General features: G+C 32.8%; 1 protein-coding gene across 16 annotated transcripts in view; it reads right to left on the bottom strand.

The window, feature by feature from the left end:
* ZMYM4 (zinc finger MYM-type containing 4) overlaps window positions 1-23,914 on the bottom strand; it is a 119,287-nt gene that overhangs the window by 19,247 nt on the left and 76,126 nt on the right. For 12 of the 16 annotated variants that reach the window (XM_074305085.1, XM_074305089.1, XM_074305084.1 and 9 more), the window contains 16 exons: window positions 22,538-22,712; window positions 22,238-22,450; window positions 19,131-19,281; window positions 18,564-18,679; window positions 17,749-18,024; window positions 17,448-17,598; window positions 16,082-16,254; window positions 10,692-10,845; window positions 10,033-10,170; window positions 9,802-9,839; window positions 8,871-9,015; window positions 4,462-4,580; window positions 3,743-3,914; window positions 2,568-2,621; window positions 2,258-2,437; window positions 1,775-1,869 (listed from right to left, as the gene is read on the bottom strand). In XM_074305085.1, the coding sequence (XP_074161186.1) occupies window positions 1,775-1,869; window positions 2,258-2,437; window positions 2,568-2,621; window positions 3,743-3,914; window positions 4,462-4,580; window positions 8,871-9,015; window positions 9,802-9,839; window positions 10,033-10,170; window positions 10,692-10,845; window positions 16,082-16,254; window positions 17,448-17,598; window positions 17,749-18,024; window positions 18,564-18,679; window positions 19,131-19,281; window positions 22,238-22,450; window positions 22,538-22,712 (2,350 nt within the window). The remainder of the gene's footprint in view (window positions 1-1,774; window positions 1,870-2,257; window positions 2,438-2,567; window positions 2,622-3,742; window positions 3,915-4,461; window positions 4,581-8,870; window positions 9,016-9,801; window positions 9,840-10,032; window positions 10,171-10,691; window positions 10,846-16,081; window positions 16,255-17,447; window positions 17,599-17,748; window positions 18,025-18,563; window positions 18,680-19,130; window positions 19,282-22,237; window positions 22,451-22,537; window positions 22,713-23,914) is intronic. The other 4 variants (XM_074305079.1, XM_074305082.1, XM_074305081.1 and 1 more) reach the window with 1 other exon arrangement.

The following is a 23,914-nucleotide window of genomic DNA, read 5'->3' as shown; positions in this document are numbered from 1 at the left end:
AATATTAATATAAACAATGAACCAATAAGACAACAAGATATATTCCATTTTTACCTCCTAATGAAGTAAAAAAAAAAAACCCTGAAACACAATGAACAAGGTTGTTTTTCAACCAATTTTGCTTTAAAGAAAGTTACCCTCTTTCTTCCCAAAGGAAGCAAGGAGAGGTTAGGAAATGAAAAGATAAGTGTTCCTTATCCCTTCTGCAGTACCTTGATAATTCTATAAATTTATAAATTCAGGTTTTCAAACTCAATGGTGAACTACTCGTAAGATATAGTAACAAGTGAATGTAAGAAGCATAGAGTTAGCTGATGGGAGATCTTATCCATACAAAATAGCAAATAAATCTTAGGATATTTATTACTAATTATCTATAATATTGAAAGTTTCAATGTTAAGGAAACAACTTGCATATGATTTCTTTGCTATGTCTATCATCATATTCTAACTTTGCAGTTATCTTTGACTTTCCCCTGCCCTTCACATCCTATATTCACTCTACTGTCAAATTCTGTTGATACTATTTTTGTAGAATCTTGTGTCTAACCTCTTCTCTCCTATTTTAAGACATCTTTACTTCTGGCCTGGAATATTTTAATAGTCATCCTTGCTGCTGGACTCCTTACTCTCCAATTCATCTTTCACCTTGAATTTCTAATGCACAAGTTTGAGACAATACAGAAGCTATTTCAGTTTTCTATGCTAATGTACTACCCCATCTTTAAGGATTTTTAACTCCCTTCAAGGTTCAATTCAGGTATCATCTCATGAATGGAGTTTCTAACTACCTAACCTTCCTAACCCCACCATAGCCAGATGAGTTTTCCCTTCTATTTCTTGAAGCACTTTAGTCTTTCCCCTTACGGTACTCTCCTCTGCCCTTAAAGCATTTCAAAAATGCATCAGTTAGATGCTGAGTGAAATGAGCAGAACCAGAAGATCACTGTACACTTCAACAACAATACTGTATGAGGATGTATTCTGATGGAAGTGGATATCTTCAACATAAAGAAGAGCCAACTCACTTCCAGTTGATCAATGATGGACAGAGGTAGCTACACCCAGAGAAGAAACACTGGGAAGTGAATGTAAATTGTTAGCACTAATATCTGTCTGCCCAGGTTGCATGTACCTTCGGATTCTAATGTTTATTGTGCAACAAGAAAATGATATTCACACATATGTATTGTACCTAGACTATATTGTAACACATGTAAAATGTATGGGATTGCCTGTCATCGGGGGGAGGGAATAGAGGGAGGGGGGGATAATTTGGAAAAATGAATACAAGGGATAATATTATAAAAATATATATATATAATAAAAAATTAAAAAAAAATGCATCAGTTAGATGTGTCTCATGAATCCTAACAATATCAAATATGTAAGTTTTCTGAGGGCAGAAGTGGTGTTCTTCATCTTTGTCTTCTCAGTAATGTGGCACACAATGATTCTTCTATTTACACATAGTATTAATGTATACTATAAAGTATAAATATTTACTGAACTGAATTACCGAAATTGTTAAATGTTCTACCCTATACTCATCTGAAAGCTAATAACTGTCAAACTATCAAATTCCAACACATCTAATTTCCTTTTGTTGGAAAGCCAACTTATTTACGTATTTTTCACCAAGGTGTATTTGAGATTACAGTTTTTAATTAAATGCCTGATTCATAGTGGCTTTCAATAAATGTCTATTGAGGAAATGAAGAAATACAATATCAGAGAAACTTATCAAGACCCCAATGAAACAGTTTCTGCTTACTCTTCGTTTGGGTTGTGGGAAGCCATCTCTGTGTCGTCGTCTTGGTCGTGAGCGAGACTGAATTCCCATTCCCTTATTAAGGGGGTCAAAAGTTTCTATATCCAAAAGAAAATTACAAAGGGAATTAAATGGACCCCCCCAAAAAAATCAAATTATCAGGAAGATTGCTATAAATTGCTTTATTCTTTAAGTTTATGAAGGAAAAACTTCCACAGACAATTAAAACAAATGAAGTGTGGCATTAGTTTTAGAAAGTGAATTTTAAAAATCCTTCACGGAAACTAGCAAAATATGTAAAGAGAAGCTGCTAAAAATGAAATGAACTTTTAAACTGTTAGTAAAATAATAACAGTTCTGCAAAGGAAGCAATCCCACATTTTCTACTATATGACATAAGCAATTATTCCAAATACTTTCTGATTACTTGATAAGTATCAGTTAAGAATTGTTGTAAGAAAGGTAATTTCATATCTCTGCACAAACCTGATGGAAAATCTGCCTCTAGATCTTGTTCTGTATCCATTTTTGGTGACTGCTTCAGTTCTAGATCCAATTCCTGTGTGGTATTTGATCTTAAGGCATAATGATTAAGTTCTTCTTCCCAACTATGTGGAGTAGATACTGCTTCTGATTCAAGATCACCACTATATGTGCTTCCTTGGTCTGAAATTTTAACAAAGACAAAAGAAAATTTCCAAACAAACAAAAAACCCAAATGTGACATATAGTATAGTATCTTACTACTGATTAAAAAAGTAGAATTGGGAGAAATCATATATTTAAAAGTACAAACCTTTCTCAAATATCTTGGTGTCAAGAAAGAGCTCATGCTCAGATGTTTGAGACCCTCAAGAAAAAAGAAAGAATTTATAATGATCAGAAAATTAAGCTCACTCACACATAAAACAGATTTCTTTTTCTCATCTCAAATGATATGCTATGGCAGGTTCATGAATCAGTTCAGAAAAAATTTTAATATATCTTCATATTTTTAAAAAAATATGATTATTAAAAAAAAAGGAAAGAAATAGTACTTTTTTGAAGTCACAAGTTAAGAATTAACTTTCCATGAAGACATACATGTACACTCCAAACTACATTTTACCTTTAAGAAAAAAAAAATTGATATTCTAGAGAATCAGTTGGCTCAGAAGACATACAGGCTAACTGAAAAGGAAATTATATACTTCAGAGCCATCATCAATATGAGGCCTTTCTTGGACCTGAAGCATACCCCTTATTATTTTGCATTTACTTTCTGTATATGTATAGGCATATATGAAAATATATATATATATATATATATATATAAAACAACTTATATGCATACATATATGCAGTTTTCCTTGATGGAATAAGAACTCTGAGTACAAAGATTTTTTTTTTTTTTTTTTTTTTTTTTTTGGTATCTCAAGGTGCCTAAGCACAATGCATGGCACATGGTAAGCTTCTGGTAAATTAATAGATTGATGAAATATTTAATGATCACTGATTGACATAGCAATAGGGGGTGTGTATGTGATATGAAGGAAGGAAAGTTACTACTCAAGTAAAGGTTTTTCTTGTTAAATTCTGAGGTCTCTTCTCACTCTGAGTGGCTACAATTATATAGAGTTTCAAAAAAATGTGACTACAGTAAATACATGTCATCCAAAGAAAAAAAAGATAACAGAAAAAAATTACACAAAAAACAAGATGGATTTTGGTTAGGGAAAAAAGTACAAGATTGACAATGAACCCTAAAACAATTAAGATTAGGTTTCTATATAAGGATTTAGACTGTGGGTATCTCAAAATATTAAAAAAAAATTTCCAAAAATGTACTTAAAGAGATTTAATAAGTCACCAAACCTTACTATTCAAGAAATTAAAAAAAAAAAAAAAAAAAAAAAAAGTTAATAGCATTATCCATGCTTTCAAATTTAGGTTGCATAGTAATTTTTAAAAAAACTTGATGACACTACCAACCTCCATGGGACAGTGTTTTTTCCTTTTCTTCATCTTCTGCAATTATTTCTGCCATCTGAAGGAGGTCGGCCTCAAATGGATGAGGTGACGTATTTTCCTTAATGTCTTCAATGGTCTCATTGACCTTTTTTGCACTGTCCACTGTTGTAGGAATAAGCATGGGAACCGGCATCTAAGAAAATACTTAAGAGTTACAGAATAGAACTCTAATTTTGTTATAAAATTAGACAATGACTTAGATTATTGATTTCCCTGTTGAAAATGTTTTATAAAATGGATATCCTTATTGATGATGGCTATTATTTTATTTGGTTACATTTTGGATCACCCAAGTAAAAGTTGCAATGTTTTGATTTGCATTCTCCAGGGTTATTTTATGAACATTAATGTTAATATTCTCTTATGATCTCCAATATCTTTATGATTACAAAAACAGATGACAAACATGCATTCATTCCTAACCAATTTGAAATGCATTCTTAGTTGACAGGATTATTGCGAGGATCAAATGAGATCACATATTTATAGCACTTTGTAAACCACATAATGTGCTAAATGTCAACTATCATTACTGTTATCTGAACTCATCATTAGGTATATTATAAAAAAGTCTGTTCTTCCAAATTTCTCAGTAAGTCCAGTATTTGATATGAAAAACTATATACTATACACTACAGGGAACCCATAAATAAGATTAATAATTTAGAATAATCACTCACTGGTATTGGAAGCCCAAATGGGACTGGTGCATATTGTGTATAGAGATGCAATGGTATGGGCACAAACACTGGTACTGGAACTGGCACCATGACGACAGGGGGTGGATTTGGGATATCTTCTAATGAAGAAATAAACATAAAGATAAGAAAAAAACAAGTCATTTAGGAATTAGCATCAGGATGACTGAGGTTGGACTAGATTGTTAATATTTATTTATTTGTTTGTTTGTTTGTTTCTTTATTTATTTAGCTAAGGCAATTGGGGTTAAATGACTTGCCTAGAGTCACACAGTCAGGAAGTGTTAAGTATCTGAGGCCTGATTTGAACTCAGGTTCTCCTGACTTCAGGGCTGGTGCTTTATCCACTACACCAACTAGTTGCCCCTAGATTACTTTTATGTTTTTTTATTCTTAAAAAACTCAGTCTTAGGAGATATTTTAGTTATATTTCCAAAGTGATCAGGAATTATATAATTATACCATAAAATGAGTATGATAACCCAACTATATAAATTGAGAGCCATTTCATGACAAGTGAACAAATATGAATATCTTTCAAAATAATGAACACAAATTATGTTATTCCTCACAATAAAATGTTTATTATCACTAAATTCTCCCTCCCCCACACCCCCTCCCCCCCAAAAACTGGAGGATCTGTCCAACATTCTTGAAGATCTGCCTTGAGTTCTTCCATACACTATGAAGTTACCAATGGAGCACAAGAACAGACAAAACTCTTGCAAAAACTCTAGCCCATTTTTTAAACCGAACATTGCTGATTACATGTTCTATTCTTAATTTAAGTTGGTGGTTTCTTTATTGAACTTCTCCATTTCCTTTTAACCTCCCAACCCTTTAAAATCTCTGAAAAAAGAAAGGACAGAAAAGGGAAAAATAATAAGAATCCAAGTCTTTTGGAGAGTTGAGGAAGGAATAGAAAGCAAAACAATCACTGAAATAAAAAGAAAAAAGAGAACTGACAACTAAAAAGAGACTGGGGAGTGTTAAAGAGCAGAAGAGTGTAGGCTTGAGGAATAAAGATAAAAGAGACATGGGGGAGAAAAAAAGCATGTTCTCCCCAATCCCAGCCAAAATGAGCTTTCAAGGGATTTAAAACAGTGCAAACTACTATTCAATAAAGTACTTTTATACTCAATTCTTTATGTCTTTTCTTCTTTCCTTTAACGAGGTCAAATTAAAATGAAGTTCAAGAGTCACACTTCTTAATTCTCTAATTAATGTATGTTTATTTGTGTACCAAAATTATGTGAAATAATTTTTCCCCAAGTCTTCTTTCCAATCCTCTCCTAAAGTAATTGCTTCTCCCTCTCTTTCCATCTTCTCTTAAAATCTTCAAGACATAAATGAATTATTTTCAGACTTTGCCTAGTAAGACTCAATCTATGACCCCTGGTGATGACAGGACTCAAAAGGGTCACATATATCATTTCCCCAAACTTGCAAATGAGAATTTTATATTTTTTCAGTCCAGACTGGTCATTTTTATGCTTCCCTTAACTCCTGTGTTTGAACTTCGAAGTTTCTAAACAGCTCTGGTCTTTTCATAAGGAATATTTGGAAATTCTCTAAGTCACAAAATGTCTACTTTTTTCTATCTAGAAAAAACTAGAGTCAGTTTTGCTGGAGAAGTTATTCTTGGCTTTATATAAACATATCTTTTGCCTTTGAAATAGTATATATTCCAAGCTCTCTACTCCTTCACTGCAGTGGCTGCAAAATCATGTAGCATGACCCTGAAAGTGACTCCTTGGTAGGTAACGGAAGTACTTATTTTTCTTTTGCTCTAGGTAATCCGAATTTTGGGTCTAATGTTTCAGAGTGTTCACTTAGGGTGTCTTTCAGGAGAAAACTAATGGATTCTATTTTTCTCTTTGCCCTCGGGTTCTAAAACAAAAACAAAACCAAAAACACCCAAGTTATGTTTTCTTTTAAAATTTCTTGAAGTCTACACTTTTAAAAAATCTAAAAATATTTTTTAAATTATATAAAAATTAGAGAGGGTCTTATATTTTTTTCTCAATCCATTTTCCCAATCAGTCACTTATTTTTGTAATGATATACCTTAGGTTTTCTTCTACTTTATCTCCAGTCTTTGACTTTAATATGTCTTATTGCCCCATGAAATCACTGACCTTTCTTTGGCCTATTCTAATTTCCAGGGGTTTTGTTGCTTGGCCAACATGTGACATACTGTTAATTCCCTATGGAACTTTTCCTCCAGCACTCTCATTTTAACTTAAAAAAACTCCAACCCTTCTACTTCAGATTTTCCAGGAATTCTGTCTGGGTGAACCCAAGTTGTGTTTTTCTGTACTTGTTCAAGCCATTCCATTTCATCCACCTTCTCCAACAGATAGATCATTCCACCAAAACTGTTCTAAAGTTACTAATGATCTTAGTTGCCAAATCTAGTGGCCTTTTCTCAATTCTCGTTCTCCTTGGCTTCTATGCAACCTTTGCTACTCTTCCAGTTCTATTGACTGCACTTTTTCTATGTACGTTGCTGAAACCTCTTCGAGATCAAATTCTCCATCAGAATTCCGTCCAGGGCCTTCATTTGGTGATCTTGTCGGCTCTCATCAATTTATCATGTCTATTCTAACGATTCTCAAATTTACCTAATCTCTCTGGCTTTATCTAAATTGCACCTTCCCCAGGAAGCTTTTCCCAACCCCCAATTCTGTTATTTCTTGTTATTTATTTCCTATTTCCTATCTATAATTTGTTTTATATTTGTTTGCATGTTGTCTCCCATACTAGATTATAAGTTCTTTGAGGACAGGAACTACCTTTTGCCTCTTTCAGCTTAACACAAAGCCTGACATAGTAGGTACTTAATAAATGTTTGCTATAACCCTAAAACTTAACTCATTATTATTCCTCACCCTTCTCCTGCCATGCTTCCCTCTCTTAAATTTTCCTATTACTTTTGAGAATGCTATCATCCTCCTGATTACCCATGTTTGTAAGAGATGTTTTATCTCTGCTATTCCTTACTTCTTGACTCAATCCAATCTTTTATCAAGTCCTATTGACTAGCATTTTTCCTATGTACTTCCTTCTCTCCTCTGTCATTTCTACAACCTTGGTGAAAGATCTAGTCACCTCAAGCCTAAACCTAAAAGGTTATTTAGGAACAAACACTTTTCATAAGTAATGCAAACTATCAACAGTCATATGAAAAACTACCTCATATATCATTAGTGATAATAGAAATGGAATTAAAAGAATTCCAAAACTTTACCTCATATCCATTAAATTGGCAAAGATGAAAATACTCAAGTGTTAAAGGGGCTGTGTGAAGAGAGGAACATTAATGATAATAGGCTGCTAATTAAGTTATGAATGGGTCAAACCATTTTAGAAAATAATTTAGAACTCTATAAGAAATGTCACTCAAAATACTTAACCCAGCCAATCCAATGGCCACATATAGAAATAAAGTCCCTACACATACCAAAATATCATGGTAACTGTTAAACTGGAAAGTCAATAGTTGCTTGAGTTAGAGAATTGCTTGAACAAAATATGACAAATAAATGTAATGGAAAAGTATTATGTCAAAGGAAATAACAAAAATGGAGAATTCACTCAGAAAAATATGGGGAGACTTCAACTGATGTAAGACACAGATAACAAAGCCAGAAGAACAAAATACATAATGACTCCAATAGAAAAACAACACAATTTCTGATAAATTGATAAAACCCTTTTCTCAGTAGAGATCAGGATGAAAAAGGGAAGCAGGGGAAGAGATGGTGAGAAAAGGTGTCTATGAATGTAGGATTTTACATATACAAGTAGCTTTGTCATTTAGTTTTGGTCAAATGTTTTTGTTAAAAGGGAGAGGGTTGAAATTGGGGTCAACAGAAAATTATGATATAAAACAAAGATCTTTTCCAGGTTTAAAATTCTATTGCTAACACACATACAGAAACAATGAATTCTGTTGAATGAATGCTAAAAACACACACAATACACATATTTAATAGAGAAACATTTAAAACACAATTAGATTACTAGAAACATAGAAAAAGAATTCTTTCAAATCAGACTGATTTTAATGAATTATTAAACTATCTTTTACAAACTAAAATGGTGTTGGACATAAAACTTTTAAATGCCTTGCTACTCCATTTTTATTAATCATTCAAGTAGAAATATTTGTCTTATGAATAAACAAATTCAAAAGCTATCTTGGTTTGTTTTTCCATCTAAAACAATTCAAATACCAATAAGGCAATTAAAAGTAAGTAAAATGAGGTATCTAACAGTGGATTAAAATAATGAATGCAATTTCTTAAAATTAAAGCAATCTCCAACACCTTCAGTTCAATTAAAAGAGGAAAAAATTTTCCAAATATGAAAAGAATAAAGATACATACCTGTTTGACATTCTTTATTTTGTGTATGTGGTTTGCAAGAAGTAGCCTTGGTCTGTGTGATGGGTTTGCACAATAATGCTTTATTCTTTAAAAGGCGAGGAGGTTGTGTAGTTGGAAGTTTCAGGGCATCAGTTTGTGTACTTGCCTAGTTAAAATAAATACAGAAACCACAGAGATTGTTGAAAGATTTTAAGATTTTTTTTTTGTTGGCTAACTACAATTAATTTTTTTAATCTGAACAACATGATGATATTTTAAGCTCTCTAAAGAAAGGGAAAATATCTTTATCACTATGATCCCTCAGTATACCTAGTGTAGGCTTCATTTCTAGATAACAAAAAAAAGCAACAAGAAGGTCAGTGGAAAGAAACTAAGAGATATTCTTAAATTAGATCTTTTTTCCTATTATAAACACACATACATAAATATGGTTTACTTAATCTACATATAATTAAAGTATTAAAAAATGTAGAAAATATATGGCAATATGAAAGTGAATTGCCCAATGCCCTAATTTTCTGTGAACTAAGTTTTACATGTTAATCCAAAATATTTTATTAATCATAGCAAAAAGAACCAGTAAAGTGCAGTTTGAATTCCACTAGGAGGAAACATATACTGTATGTCCTCTTTTAAACTTTACAAAGATTTCTTGCAGTAAATTTATGAAAACAAAATTAACATGTGTAAAATTAAAAGTATTTATAAAAAAAAAAAAAAAAAAAAAAAAAAAAAAGAATAAAATGCCTGGAAGACAAATCTAATCTAACCAAAAGAGATATTTAACTAGTTGTTTGTTTGTATTTTAATACTCAAGTCAATTTTGAAGAGAAGAAAAAACAAAGCATACTGAGAATATGCTTAAATGTACAATATTCAGGTAAAAATATTCAAATAGGAGCAACTATAATAGTAAAAGTTTAAAACTTACATCTCCAATGATCTTTGCTGTCACCGTAGGAACAGCACCTGTTAGAAATTAGAAAGCAAATTTAAGTTCCTATACTAGAGTAAAACAAAACAACAAAAATGCTTTTCAGCTCAGTGAACAAAAAAGGAAATCTTTGAAAAGGGACAAAAAATGTCATTCTAAGTTATAATAATTTTTCTGATAAATTTCAACCTCAAAAGACTAAGCAGATTTCTTACAATCAATCTATACCTTGTAAGACATTGTTAGAGTTCACCGTAGGCTGGGCAGCAGGAGTACTTGCCAAAGATACTACATTGGCTATGACTGGAGTTGAATCTTTTCTTAGAGAAGGAGGTATAATTGAAGCACTTGGCATCATAGAAACTGCTTAAAACAAAACAAAAATGGAGTTCTGATGTTAAGTGGCACAAATACACAGTTTAATAACCATTACTTTTGGAAAAAATATTCAACTATATTCAGTATTTATCCTACCTGGCAGGACAAATTTTTCCCCCTTGATAAAATAACTCATTTTGGAATTTGAAGGATGGCTATTTAAAAGTGAAAATTCCACATGCCAAGAACTAAGATTGTCAAAGATAACAGAGGAGGTCAGTAGGGGATATACAGTCATGCATATCTCAACACATATATATATTATAACATATTTCCTTCTATCCTTTCAGCTTAATATGTTTAAGTACATTCAGTTATGGTGATTTAATCCTAATCGTTTTTAAAATCTGGCTTATATAATTGTCAGTTAAATATTGAAATAAATATGTAATTACATACTAAAACTCATGTTGTTTCATGGAAATAAGAAATTAACAGGACTTCTAATTTATTTTCACTAAGTCAAATAAATTACCAAAAAAATAGAGCTAATACCCAAGTTCAATTACCTGAATTATTATGAAGGGAAGGTGGGTCACATATACTGTGCTGATTACAGAACATCAATATACAAAGCAGATTACAAAAATGTTTTATTTCCCCTCGCCATTTCATAGACTCACTGAGTTTACCCTGTCGTTTACAACCATCACATTTGGCCATCTGAGAAAGGAAAAAAAAAAAAAAAAAAAAGATCAAGCTAAAGCAAAAAATTACTTGCAAGGTAAAATATTTCTATAAATGCCTAATGCGTAAGTCTGTCATTTCCTCTCTCTCCCCTTTCAAATAACACCCATGGCTTTTTTATCACCTTCAAGATCAAATGAAAGCCATTCATAACCTAGCCCCCATCTACTTTGTAATCTTTTTACAACTCCTCCCCTGACACATTCTCTGCTATCCAGTGACAATGGCCTTCCTATTCCAGGAACAAGACAACTCAACTCTTAGCTTCAGGCATTTTTTCTAGCAGTCCCCCATGTCTGGAATGATCTTGTTCCTCCACTGTTAACTACTGACTTCTCTGGTTTCCTTTAGGTCCCAATTAAAATCTGACTTCCTACAGGAAGTCTTACCTTCTTAATTCTAAACCTTTTTTCTGTTAATTATTTCCAATTTTATTCAGTATATAGCTTGCTTAGTATATATTTGTTTGCTTGTTGTTTCCCTTTTTGGATAGTATGCTCCTTGAGGGCAAGGACTGTATTTTGCCTCTTTTATCTCCAGCAATTAGCTTAGTGCCTGGTACAAAGAAGACACTTAATGTTTACTGACAAAAAATGCTTGGGGGGAAAATGTATTATACTAGAATATTTATCAATAAAGATGAATTCATTGTTAAAACCACTAAATACAAGCTTTAAAAAATATGTCTTTGGGATGTTTTAGACACATAGAGAAGATAAATACAATGTTGTTAGAACGGATAGTACTAAAAAATAAAGGCTCATTTTTTCTTCAAAATAGCTGAGAAACCCAAATATTCCCATTTGGTAAGCTTGACAATACTGAATTCCTTGTCTCCACTTCCATAACCACAACCTTAGTTGAAAGTCTCCTCCCCTTTCATAGTTTAATAGTTTCCTAGGGTGGTCTCCCAGTCTCAAGTAGCTCTTTTACTCCAATCACATATGGTCAAAATAATTTCCCTTAAACACAAATCTGATCATGTGCCTCTTATTTATTCAACTTCAACTGTTTTCTAATGCTTGCAGCATTAAATTAGAAATTACTATTTACCTTTTAAAGCCCCATGCAACCAATCTTATCTTTCCACCTTCAAAGGACATTATTTCTCTTCCTGTATTCTACAATTCAACATCCTATCCTGCCAAGGTCTGGGCTAGCTCCTCTGAAGGGCTCAGAATAAGTCCTTGCCCCACGTTGGGCGCCAAATTGTAATGTTCTGTTGGTCTCTCAATTGTAATCCTTCTCTGGAAGGAGGTTTCTTTCTTGTATAATCTTTTCCTCTGTGAGCAGGTTTCTTGGGAGGCTTCTGGAACCTTCCCCTCCTAAAGCGTGGGATTGCTGGACTTGCGAATGCACAGGATGTCTTCTCTTTGACTCAATCCAGACTGTCGTCCCAACTCAATGTCCCAGTCTAGACTGCTCTTCAGACTCAATGTTGCCTTCTTTTATCCTCTCATAGAATGGGCTTGTGAGAACTCCTACAGCTAATGAATTTGCTCCTTTTAAAGGTGTAAACTCTTTTAAATGTGTAAACTCCTTTTCAGAAGTCTAAAGGTGTAAACTCCTTTTTAAAGGTTTGAACTAAAGGTGTGAATTTTGAGCTAGAGAATTGTTTAGACAACCTGAGTTAGCACCTTGTAATCCTAACACTATCCAATCTTCATTTGTGACACTCCATCTCTAGTTCCTAAAATAAAGCCTTTATTCTGGCCATCCCTCATGGCTGGATGAAACTCCCTCTTTATCCTGACTTCTCTTTAAGAAATGAAGTTCAAGTTTCATCACAAAGCCCTTCTAGACTCATCCCCTAAATGATCTTATCTTTTTGCATATGTTTGAATTTATGTTGCATATATTTTAGATATATATTTGAATTTATATTTCCATTTGAATAAAAATTCCTTATTTCCCCAAGCACCTTTGACCTTAGTTTTTCACTAGTTATAAACCCAAACCATAGGCCTGATGGGTAAAGGAGATAATAGGTACAATACTCAAAAATTCATCAATGATATGATAGCATAATTTTTTTTTTACATGTTAAATAATCCCCCCCCTTCCCCAACTAGACTGTGAACTTTTCCAGGACCAGGACAGTAATACTATCTTTTGTCTATTTTTGTAACTTCAGAGTTTAGCACTGTGCCTGGGTACATAGGAGGCCCTTAATAAATATTTATTGACTGATTCATGAGTAGGGACTGTTTGTTTTTTGTTGTTTTTTTTTTTTTTTTTTTGAGGCTGCGGTTAAGTGACTTGCCCAGGGTCACACAGCTAGGAAGTGTTAAGTGTCTGAGACCAAATTTGAACTCAGGTCCTCCTGAGTTCAAGGCTGGTGCTCTATCCACTGCGCCACCTAGCTGCCCCAGGATTGTTTTGTTTTTTGTACTTATGTATCCTAAGCACAAAGCAAACAATACTTGTTAACTGGTTGTTAGGGAAAACATAGGAAAAAGGATCAGCTAAAGTTAAAGCTCCACTATGTCACTTATTTTTAATAGCCTACTACAGCCTACATACATATAGAAGAGAACAATATTTATATGCTAAAAACAGTTTATCTTCAAAACAATTAATTTTTTCTTAACTGCCTATTAAATGGCAGGAATTTCACCAAGTGCTGGAAAAGTGAAAAGTCTCAAGAAACTTCATTTTGAAAAGGAGACTACCCATTGTACATCTCTCAGGATACAAAGCAACCACTACTCCCACCCCTCCACAAAGCTGACACAAGGCAGCTTTGGAAAGAAGGCATTAGTACCTTGGAAGAAAGGAAGAGCTTTAAGCTGGAGGTTCTTGAAAGGAGTATGATAGCAAGGCAGGGGCTCCAAGAAGTGAAGGGGAGATATTTCAGCCTTCTAGCACAAGGGACAGTTTAGGATGCATTGGAGGGAGAGTGATATGGTGGAGGGATACTAAGGTCATTATGGCTAGACCAAGGAAAACATGGAAGGAAAAAAATTAAAAAAAAAAAAAAAAAAAAAAAAAAAAAAAGATAGTATGTGGTCAGAATGTGAAGACTTTTAAATGCTAGAAGAAATTTATTTATAATTCTTGAGATAATAGAGAACCATTACAGATTAGTGAGGGTGGAAGGGGAGAATGGAAGAAGAAAAAAGTACTCTTTCACTCTCCTTATTCTCCTCTTCCTGACACTTGGTTCTACACTCCATAGCCTTCACCCACCCCTTTAAAAAAAATAAATAAATAAAAATCTAAAAACAAAAGAAAAACCTCCACAGGAAAGCAGAGACGTACTGAGAGAATGCCAATGCCAAGAAAGTAGACTTTTGCCCAACGCATCCAGCCCTTCTATCCATAGGCACTCAGGTGCTATGTGTCTGTATCCTGTGGGGCACCTCTCTTTATCAAGTTTCACTTTTCTATCCCCAGCATTCCATGTCTTATTGAGCCAGGTACCAGCCCCATCCCTGCCTCCCTCCTTTCACATGACATAGAGATTTGCAGAATGGTACACTTAGTAAAGAGAGAGCTGTCTGTATTGGACCTCGAAAGGAGACAAGAAATAGACAGACAGATCTGGAACTCATCTGGATATATAAACCAGGCATAATGACAGGATGACTCAACGAGGAAATATAAAGAGGCTCAAGACAGAATCTTAAAGGTGTGGTATATTCATCAGAGTTGTAAATGGAGAAAAGCAGGTAAAAGAGAATCATGAAAGCACATTCTGAGAAATACCCTGAGAAAATAAAGAGAACCTGGAGATGGTGTCAAACACCTGGGGAGTTGGGGACTGGAGAAGGACTGGGACCAAGAAGAGTTCATTAGATATGGTGGATAAGAATTCAGTGGTGAGGTAAGAAGACAACAAAAGGTTACAAGAGAATGGCAGGTTGCCCTAATGAGAACAGATAGCTTTTCAAGGAATCTAGTTAATAAAGGTACCAGCAATAAAGAATGATAAGAAGTGATTTGCTGAGGAAGGAAGGGCTCAGTGATTCTGAAGGATGAGGAGATCTGGGCATGTGGGGCACCTGGGAGAGACTGAAGATCAGGGGCTTGATGTAGGGATGGAAAAGGTACATTGTAAAAGGGTAAGTGACATCTCTCTCTTCATTAGAGACACTAAGGGATAATCTTGAAAAAGGAGAAGGAAGGAAGGTGAAAAGAGAATTTTAGGACAAACAACTCATCTTCTTGGTAGAACATGAGGAAGGGTGCTCGGCTGAGATGCTGTGGAAGATAAGAGAAAAGAGAAGGTTTGGAACTGCTACTGCTGTTGGTGAAATAAGGATCAATCAGGGCAGAATAAAAGGAATGCCTTGGTTCAGTCAGAACACAGTTGAGATTAGATAATAGAAATCTGTAATGAACTTAATTAATACGATTACATAACTTCCTTTAGTTAAATTCAGCAGTACATGTGGAGAAATGGAGATGGATAATTAAGAGCAAAAAGGAATGGTTTGGCAGGGCATGAATCACAAGGTGACTATAATAGGTTTGATTTTTACTCACTTCAGTTGTGTCCAACTCTTTCTGACACCATTTTTTTCCCCTTGGGTTTTCTTGGCAAAACTGGAGCAGTTTGCCATTCCCTTCTCCAGCTTATTTTACAAATGAAGAAGCTGAACCAAACAGGTCTAAGTGACTTGCCCAGCATTATATAGCTAGGAAGTGTCTTTAGCTGGATTTGAACTCAGGAAGAAGAGTCCTCCTGACTCCATGACCAATACTCTCTTTATTGAACACATAGCTGCTCTGTAATGACATGATAGGAAGGGGATTTCAAAAACAGAAAACAATGGAATTGTATCACTAAGGAGTAAAGAATGTGAAAGAGAATGTGGCTAGAGAGGGCAGAGTCTTAGGAAAATACTAAAAATTGGTAGAATTAAAGAATAGGTTTAAGAAAAGGAAAACATGGGGATCAATATGACTGGCTTTCCAGTGAAAAAATTATGACTTGAGAATTCATAAGAGCCAATTAAGGTAAATGTATTTTATGGTAAGATAAGAAAAAGCAAGAAGAATAAAATAAAGTTTTCTATTGTTCGGAATATTAAAGAATCTCAAATTTTTCATACATTGCAAAACCCAGTTTCTGATAGGAGATGAAAATCCATTTCAACTAATTTTTTTAAATCACCAAATGCTTCACCCTGTTAAACAAAAAATTAAAGGCGGGGGGGGGGGAAGCTATGTTCTAACTCACAAATGAAAGAACACAAATATTCCTTACCTGATAAAACAAAACTGTAAACTTGGACATGCACTCCTCACAGCAGAACTCTTCCATCTTCCCCCCAAAATGATTCTGTACCAATTTGGGAGATGTTTGTAAACAGTAACTGCACATTTTACAGTGGCTTCCCCAGCGTTTTGCCAAGTCATGTTTATAGAGCAATTTGCAACCTAAAACCAAAAATATAGAAAAGAAAAAAAAAGGTCAAACTTAAGCATTTACAGCAAGAATGTTTACTTCTTTAAGTTGATGGTTGGACACCTGCTTGTTAGTAAATGCAATCACCCATCCTTATTATATATTACTATGTAAAGTACATTTTGCATTTTACATATTATCAAAATAGACACTATTTTGTCTTTTTGTGATTTTTAAACAATGTCTTTAAACAAGACATTAAAAACCACAAAAAGAAGATAGAGGGATAGCAACTGGACCTACAATTTCAATGGTATAGGTAATTCAAGGGTGATAAAACTTCCTCTTACCAATGTTAAAAAGTAATTTCTCTGAAGTTTTAAGAAAATTATTTAGGTAAGATTAAGTGACTTGCTCAGAATCACACACTCAGCATGCATGAGAGGTAGGATTTGAAGTTTTACTGGCTTACAAGCCAGTTCCTTATTCACATGCAATACGGCCTCTATAATAGTTATGTTACATTTCGAAGATTTTTCAATTAAAGGATTATATAATGTGCAATGACAGATATGAAAAGTTATTCAGTGATAAGTGTAATACACAAAGCATTGGAAAAGCCACTATATTTTTATTTTGAGAAAAATATTTCCTAATTAGTTTTCCTTTTTAAAAAATATTTTTTCTAATTACACAGAAAAATTTAATATTCTTTATTTCTTTAATTTAATTTTTTAAAAATTTTATAATTATAAATTTTTATGACAGTATATATATGCATGAGTAATTTTTTTATAACATTATCCCTTGTATTCATTTTTCCAAATTTTCCCATCGCTCCCCTAGATGACTCCCTCCCCTAGATGACAGGCAATCCCATACATTTTACACATGTTACAGTATAACCTAGATATGTGTGTAAATCCAATTTTCTTGTTGCACTTTAAGTTTTAATATTCATTTTTATGAATTCCAAATTCTCATTCTACTTCCCCTTTCCCACTCATAGAGAAGACAAGCATTAAAAAGGCACAAATTTACTGGATAAGAGCCTATTTAAATTTCCCACAAATAGAATTTAAGTGTCTAGCATATGATAGTTAATAAAATGCTAGCTGACTTGACAAAATAAAATTAAAAACAGTATCAAGGAAATTAAGCTTTAATACAATATCTTCAGATCTTTTTCATTATATCCTATAGTGAATGTAAATTTTTTTTTTACCTTCACTGCAGAATGGCTTATCGATGCCTGAGAATCGCACAGTCTCCTTTATAATTTTCTCAATTTTACAATATTCACACATTGCCATTACACTATTTATCTTCTTATATTCATCACAACACGTCTTGCCACAAAACTGAAACATTTTACTCTGTAATGAAAAACAGTCCTATTTTTGTCAATCTAACAAATTTTTTATATATCTTTTATTGTTAAAGTAAATAGAATAGTTGTAAAAGACAAAAAGCCCCAAATACTTTTATATTCAATTAAATCTATTTTTTAAGAATTGCAGTTTTACCTTGTAATCAAGAAGTTCTGGTTTTGTGGCAAAGAGTCTATTACAGTGCTGGCATTTGAGTTTCACAACAGTACGGGCAAAGGTGACCTGCTGGGATTGTGCAGCAAGCCGCTGGAGACCAGCTGCAGCGGAGCTACTGATGGAGCTTGGGGAAACAGCAGAGGTGCTTCCTCCTCCTGCTGAGACTGTTGTTCCTGTAGGAATGCTGACGATGACTTGACCCTGAGACAGGGGCACCACTGAAGAATTCATGCCTGTTGGTTTGTTGAACAAATTCTGAAAGGAGAGAAAAATGATGTAAATATACTTTATTTCATGATGGAATGGAAAAAGAACCATACTAGACTGAGAAAAAACTTGGTTTCAGTCCAAGCAATGTCATTTACTAGGCATGTGACTTGAAACAAATCACTAACTTTCTCAGCTTCAATTTTCTCATATCTGCTTATCTCAGAGGGTTATAGAATATATTGAGAGATAATGTATATATTATATATACACATATCATTATAACGATCAATGAATAGATAAAAAGATGTTCAATATCAAAGAGTAGCAAGTTTTTTTTATAGCAAAGATCTGTGACTCTCAAACAATATATACATGTAAGTTTCTGTATGTGACTGTATAGACTCTAAATGACGTGTAAAGGCAGAAAATTAATTTTTTTTTATTAAGATGAATGGAGCTAGAACTAAAATTCTGAAGTTCATGCCACCTTAGTCCACTAAAGGGAATCTAATAAATAAAATTACAACAAATAATATGCAGAAAAGAGGAAAGGTTAAAAAAAAAAAAAAAAGTCCTTACTATACCTGGAAAGCTACAACACAACTGTAGCTGCAGAAATTGCGTATACTTCCATCAGACATAGCCAGGTGATACTGAGGGATGGCTGAGGTTTTACAACTGTTACACTGGACTTGCACTCCTTAGTAAGTTAGAATAAAACGAATAAGTAATATAAATAAGTGTACAAAGGGACTAAAATATGTAAAGGAAATAAAATATTGTACGTTAATATAAAATCTGCAAACTGTTTACTCAAAGAAACTGAACAAGATCTATTAAAGTCACATGTATATGTAAATTAACATTAAAGGAACAATTTTAAAGTTTTCCTTCACCTCACTATCAAATACACAATTTAAAAAGTAATCCCAAGTTAAACTGGATATGAATAAATATTTTTTATGTTCAAGAAGTGTCCTCAACTAAAATTCTTTAGGTAAGGTATTCCTTAAAAATACACAAATAAAAAGAAATGAAACTTTGCTCATAAGAATAGCTAATTTTGAACCTGCTTCCAAATTATAGAAACAAACTAATATCACAACATTTATTAAAACTATAAAGTAAATTTCCCAAAGCACCAACATTACCTGAGGAAGTAACCATTTTAACTCTGTAAGCAGATAAGCAGTTAACAGAGCAGAAAAGCTCTGTTTTCCCCAAGTTATTGGTGTTTTCAATCATTTCAGCTGAGGACCTCAATGACTTACAAAGAGCACAGAGAGTAATTTTTGCCGATTTCTATTAAGAGAACAAAACCATATTCACCAACTTCAAATTTCCATTACATATATGCACGACATACAAAAAAAAAAAAAAAATTACATCAATTTTCTTCAAAGTATTTTAACTAAACTAACCAGAATAAAAACCCAGCTGGCAAATGCCACAAGTGGTATTAACAAATGTCAGTAAACACACAAATTGCAGGAAATAAATATTAAAATTAGTTTTTAAAAAATTGACTTTAATGAAGCAAATAGTAAACAATGTCTGGTAGGCCAGAATGGATTTTCTTCAACCTAAACAACCAATGAAGTCAAGTGAAAATCAGTCATAATATATGGCTCCCTTCCAAATGTTACTATAGTTTGGTAGTGCTTAGTAAAGTAAATTAACAACTGAATGCTATTAATACATCCTTCTTAGTTGGTAGAATCTTATTTTTTTTAAAGTGCTTTTAACTCACACTAAAATCTTCTATAGTAATCTTCTATACTTCAAGGTTGGTTTCACAATGAGTTCATTTGCTAATAAGCTTAAGTCCGTTTAGAAAAGCAGTATATATATGCAATCTTAGAAATGTCATGGGTAAAGAAGAAAGACACTAGTATATGAAAAATGTGAAGTGTTATATTTTACTAAATAAGTATATCCACAGAATATTTCCAAAATAAAACTGCACTCTCTAATCTGACACAGTTTAGTTAGTCCACTTTCTGAGATAATGTAAATACCTTTATGTAAATTGTATTTCTCCCAAAGGCAAGAGCAGGTAATTGCTAAAAGAAGAAAGGCTATATTTTACTAACAAAGATGTACTACAGATGACTACTGAGAGCAAATAAACCTAACAGAGCCTAATGGGTTTTTAACTTTAATGATTTAGCATGACAACTGAAAAAAAGACAGATAAAAAAGTTCACACAAATTTAAATTACATTAATAAAAGTATAGAATCTAGAAGAAAGGAGGTGAATCTCTGTTCCATTCTGGGAGCCATAATTTAAAAGGGATAAGAACAAACCAAAGCACATTAAGAAGATATCAGAAATGTGGAAATATGTATAGAAGAATTGCACACAATTTACATATCTTGGATTACATGCTGTCTAGGGGAGGGGGTTGGGGAAAAGGGATGGAGAAAAATTTGGAACAAAAGATTTTGCAAGGGCAAATATTGAAAACTATCTTTGCATATATTTGAAAATGAAAAGGTTTTTTTTTTGTTTTTTTTTTTTTTAAAAGAAGATATCAGGATGGTAAGGGACTTGAAAAACTATCATATAATGAAAAAGTGAGGGAATTTGATGACAACTTTAGCCTGAGGGATTTAAGAAGGAAGGAGACTTTTGAAATAGTCAAAGACTTGTAGAAGAGAATAGCTCAAGAGATATAAAAAAGACCATATATGAGTTCTGAGGACCGCTATCTTAATTACCACTGTCACTGATGAATTTCAGTTCTCTCGTTGTTAAGGGAATGCTATAGTTAGAAAACACTTAGTGCTACAAGAATCTGGCAAAGTTTCTCATGTTATTCTTGCAGAAAAGACAGAGATATATGAGATTACATTATAATAGGTGATCTGGAATTAGTTCAATAGATAAATCTTAAAAATACCCATTAATGACATATCAATTTGCAAAGTTTCTAGTAGATTTCTTCCTATGTATTCTACTTTGCTCTGTCTTCCTTAATGTTTTTATTAATAACTTGAACAAAGTCATAAACAGCATGCTTATAAAATTTATAAGGACACAAATCAGAAGAAATGGCTAATATATTAAATGACAGGATCAAGATCCAAAGACTGAATTAAACAGGGATAAAAGTAAAGCTTTACACTTTATTGGTTAATGGTCCATACAACCAATTTCACAAGATCAAAAGTAGTAGTTTATCTAAAAAAAAGTATGGGTTTTTGTAGACTGTAAGATCAATAAGTTAACAGTATTATATAGAATACTCAAAAAAGGTAATGTGATTACGTAATTCCTAGACCAGATTATACTTCGAAAATTATGTTCAATTCGGAAAAATCAAATTTTAAGAATTTCATGCTAAAGAACATCCAGGAAAAGATACTTAGAATGGGAAAGGGCCTTGAGATTTTTAATATGAGGATCAGTTGAAAAATAGTTATGAAGATGAGAATAATTAGCAAGAGTAGAGAGAAGGAAGAATGGGGGAATACAAGATTGCTATCTTAATTATTTCACAATTAGACTTATTTTTCTTGGTCTCAAAGTACAGAACCTTAGAAACAATGAGTGTAAATTGCTCAGAGACAAAACTAGGTTTGATGTGGAGAAAATTTCTTAAATGGCTATCTCACCAAGGTTGTAAATTCTCCCTCTTTGTATTTCTTAGTCATTATTTACTGCTGTCAATAAAAGTTTTCCTCCATAACTTAATCCCAGATTTTCTTCAAAATTTGAAATAACATTTATCAATAAATTCTTAGGTGGAAAGGATCTTCAGAAGTTATTTAACTTAATCTTACTGCCTCAACAATTATTTCCTAAATGTTCCTAATATTATCAAGACTTACTTTCTGAAAGACTTTTCTTTCATGAGATTGCAAAAGTTTCCATTGTGCATCTCAAATATCAGTATGCAATTTTAAAGGATTATACAAAGCTGTTTCACTTTATGCAAGAGGAAAAAAAAAACTCAGAAAAATATTTATGCTAATCATATTTTCACAAACTGATATGTACTTCAAAAGCCTCACAATTAATAAAAATCTTAAGATGAATACTTTTGTAAAGCAAATAATCACCTAATTTCTTTTGTATAAATCTAGATTTTTAATAGATAGTTATATTAGAAAACCTACCATTCCAAATATTTTAGTTTCTCTTAAATACTGTTTATTTCTCCCTTGTAATGAACAGAAGTCATTTATTCTTTTACTAGCATATCTTTTTTTAATAATTCAATGGAAGTCACTAAATTAAACACGATCTTATACCTGCTTATATGCTGTGACACATGTTGAACTACAGAATTTCTTAGACTGTCCCTCTATCTGGAGCATGTGGCACTGACCAGAGCCACTGTAACAGTAACCCCCACAGTTCTCACAGCAGTTCATCGTGAGGTTGTTAGCAGAGCGGAACTTGGAGAAGCAGGCATCACTACAAAGTTTATGGACCACATTTTGGTAATTAACTTCATGTCGAATCTAGGAATAAAAAACCACAGTAAGTAGTACCATTCAAATTTATGATCACTGTAAATAGAGTTTCAACAAATTCAAAATATAACTTACAACTGCATTCTTCTGGCACATGCTGCACTTGGTTGAAATGCTATTGGTATGTATGGTAACAATAGGTTTTCTTTTTAGTTCATACGTAGATAGACATGATTGGCTGCAAAAATCTTTGCTAGAGCTTGTATTGTCAAACTGGGCAGTGATCACATCCTTTGGGTTTAAAATATCTCTAAAAAATAATAAATGAGGAAAAATATGAATTGTTATTTTGTCATAATTTCTTATTTTTTTGGTGAGGTAAAATGACTATTTAATGAAATTCATTACTAGAATGAAATTATAATTTTGAATTTAAAAGAAACATTGATGACTTATAGGTGATAACCTCAATATACAATAAAATCTTGGCTATCAGAATCCTCAGGGAATGAATAATTCTGGATAGTACTTTATCAGATATCAAAGACATCATCCCTTCAAGCATCAAAATTTTTGAAAAAAATAACTATCAATTAACAATCATCTATTAAGTACCTACTATGTCTGGCATATATGGATGTTATTCCTTCTTTTCTTAAAGAAAGCTAAAGGTAATTAACTTCTATGGGTCAGTGAACCTAGTATACTAAACTGATCCAGGCATATCTTCTTTTTAGAGCTCTTAAGTCTTTATAGCTTTTAATCTTTCTCTATATTCTAATGCCTGGCATACAAAGGCATACAAAAGACAATAAATGCCTGTTAAGTTAACTGTCAGACTTCTATTTCTACTTATTATGAAGATGGGTTTCTTAAAACTTTTTTCTCCTCACAATCCCTTTTTGCCTGAAAAATGTTCACATAATCCTGGGTACACAGATATATAAAATAGGTATACAAATCAAACATTTACTGAAAATAAATCATAACTTCACAATTACCATATTAACTTATGAGACCTTATATGGGGTTTAAGCTGGGTTATAATAGAGTATATGCCTATATCTCCTTCTCTACCCTTGGCAGAGAGAAACTTTTAAACATTAAAAAGTGGGAAACATTAAAAAATTTATAAGAATCATTTATTAGAAAAGTATCTACTCTGAAATTAGGACCTCAGAAACTTTTTTATGAAGAAAATACATTAATATTTAGAATATCTTCTTTGCCCATTCAAAGAGTTTTTGGGGCTTACGTCCTAGTTTTTCTGTGGTTCCAACATAAAAACAGAATGAAAAATTTTAATTCAAAATGAGTGAGATGAACTTTCTGCCTACTCCAGTATTCAGAGATGAAATTTCTTTTTAGCTACCGATTCTCAAAAGCAACTCATTATAAAAAGACTTAAAAGCTTATTTTAAATTTTTATACAATTTAATATTTGCTTAAAAAGACTATCTTATCCAATAGAACAGTAATGAACTGAACCAGCTACACCCAGCAAAAGAACTC

Source organism: Sminthopsis crassicaudata, chromosome 3 (assembly GCF_048593235.1).
Source record: "Sminthopsis crassicaudata isolate SCR6 chromosome 3, ASM4859323v1, whole genome shotgun sequence".
In the NCBI taxonomy this organism is placed as follows: Eukaryota; Metazoa; Chordata; class Mammalia; order Dasyuromorphia; family Dasyuridae; genus Sminthopsis; species Sminthopsis crassicaudata.
This window is presented reverse-complemented; position numbering and strand designations above follow the sequence as displayed.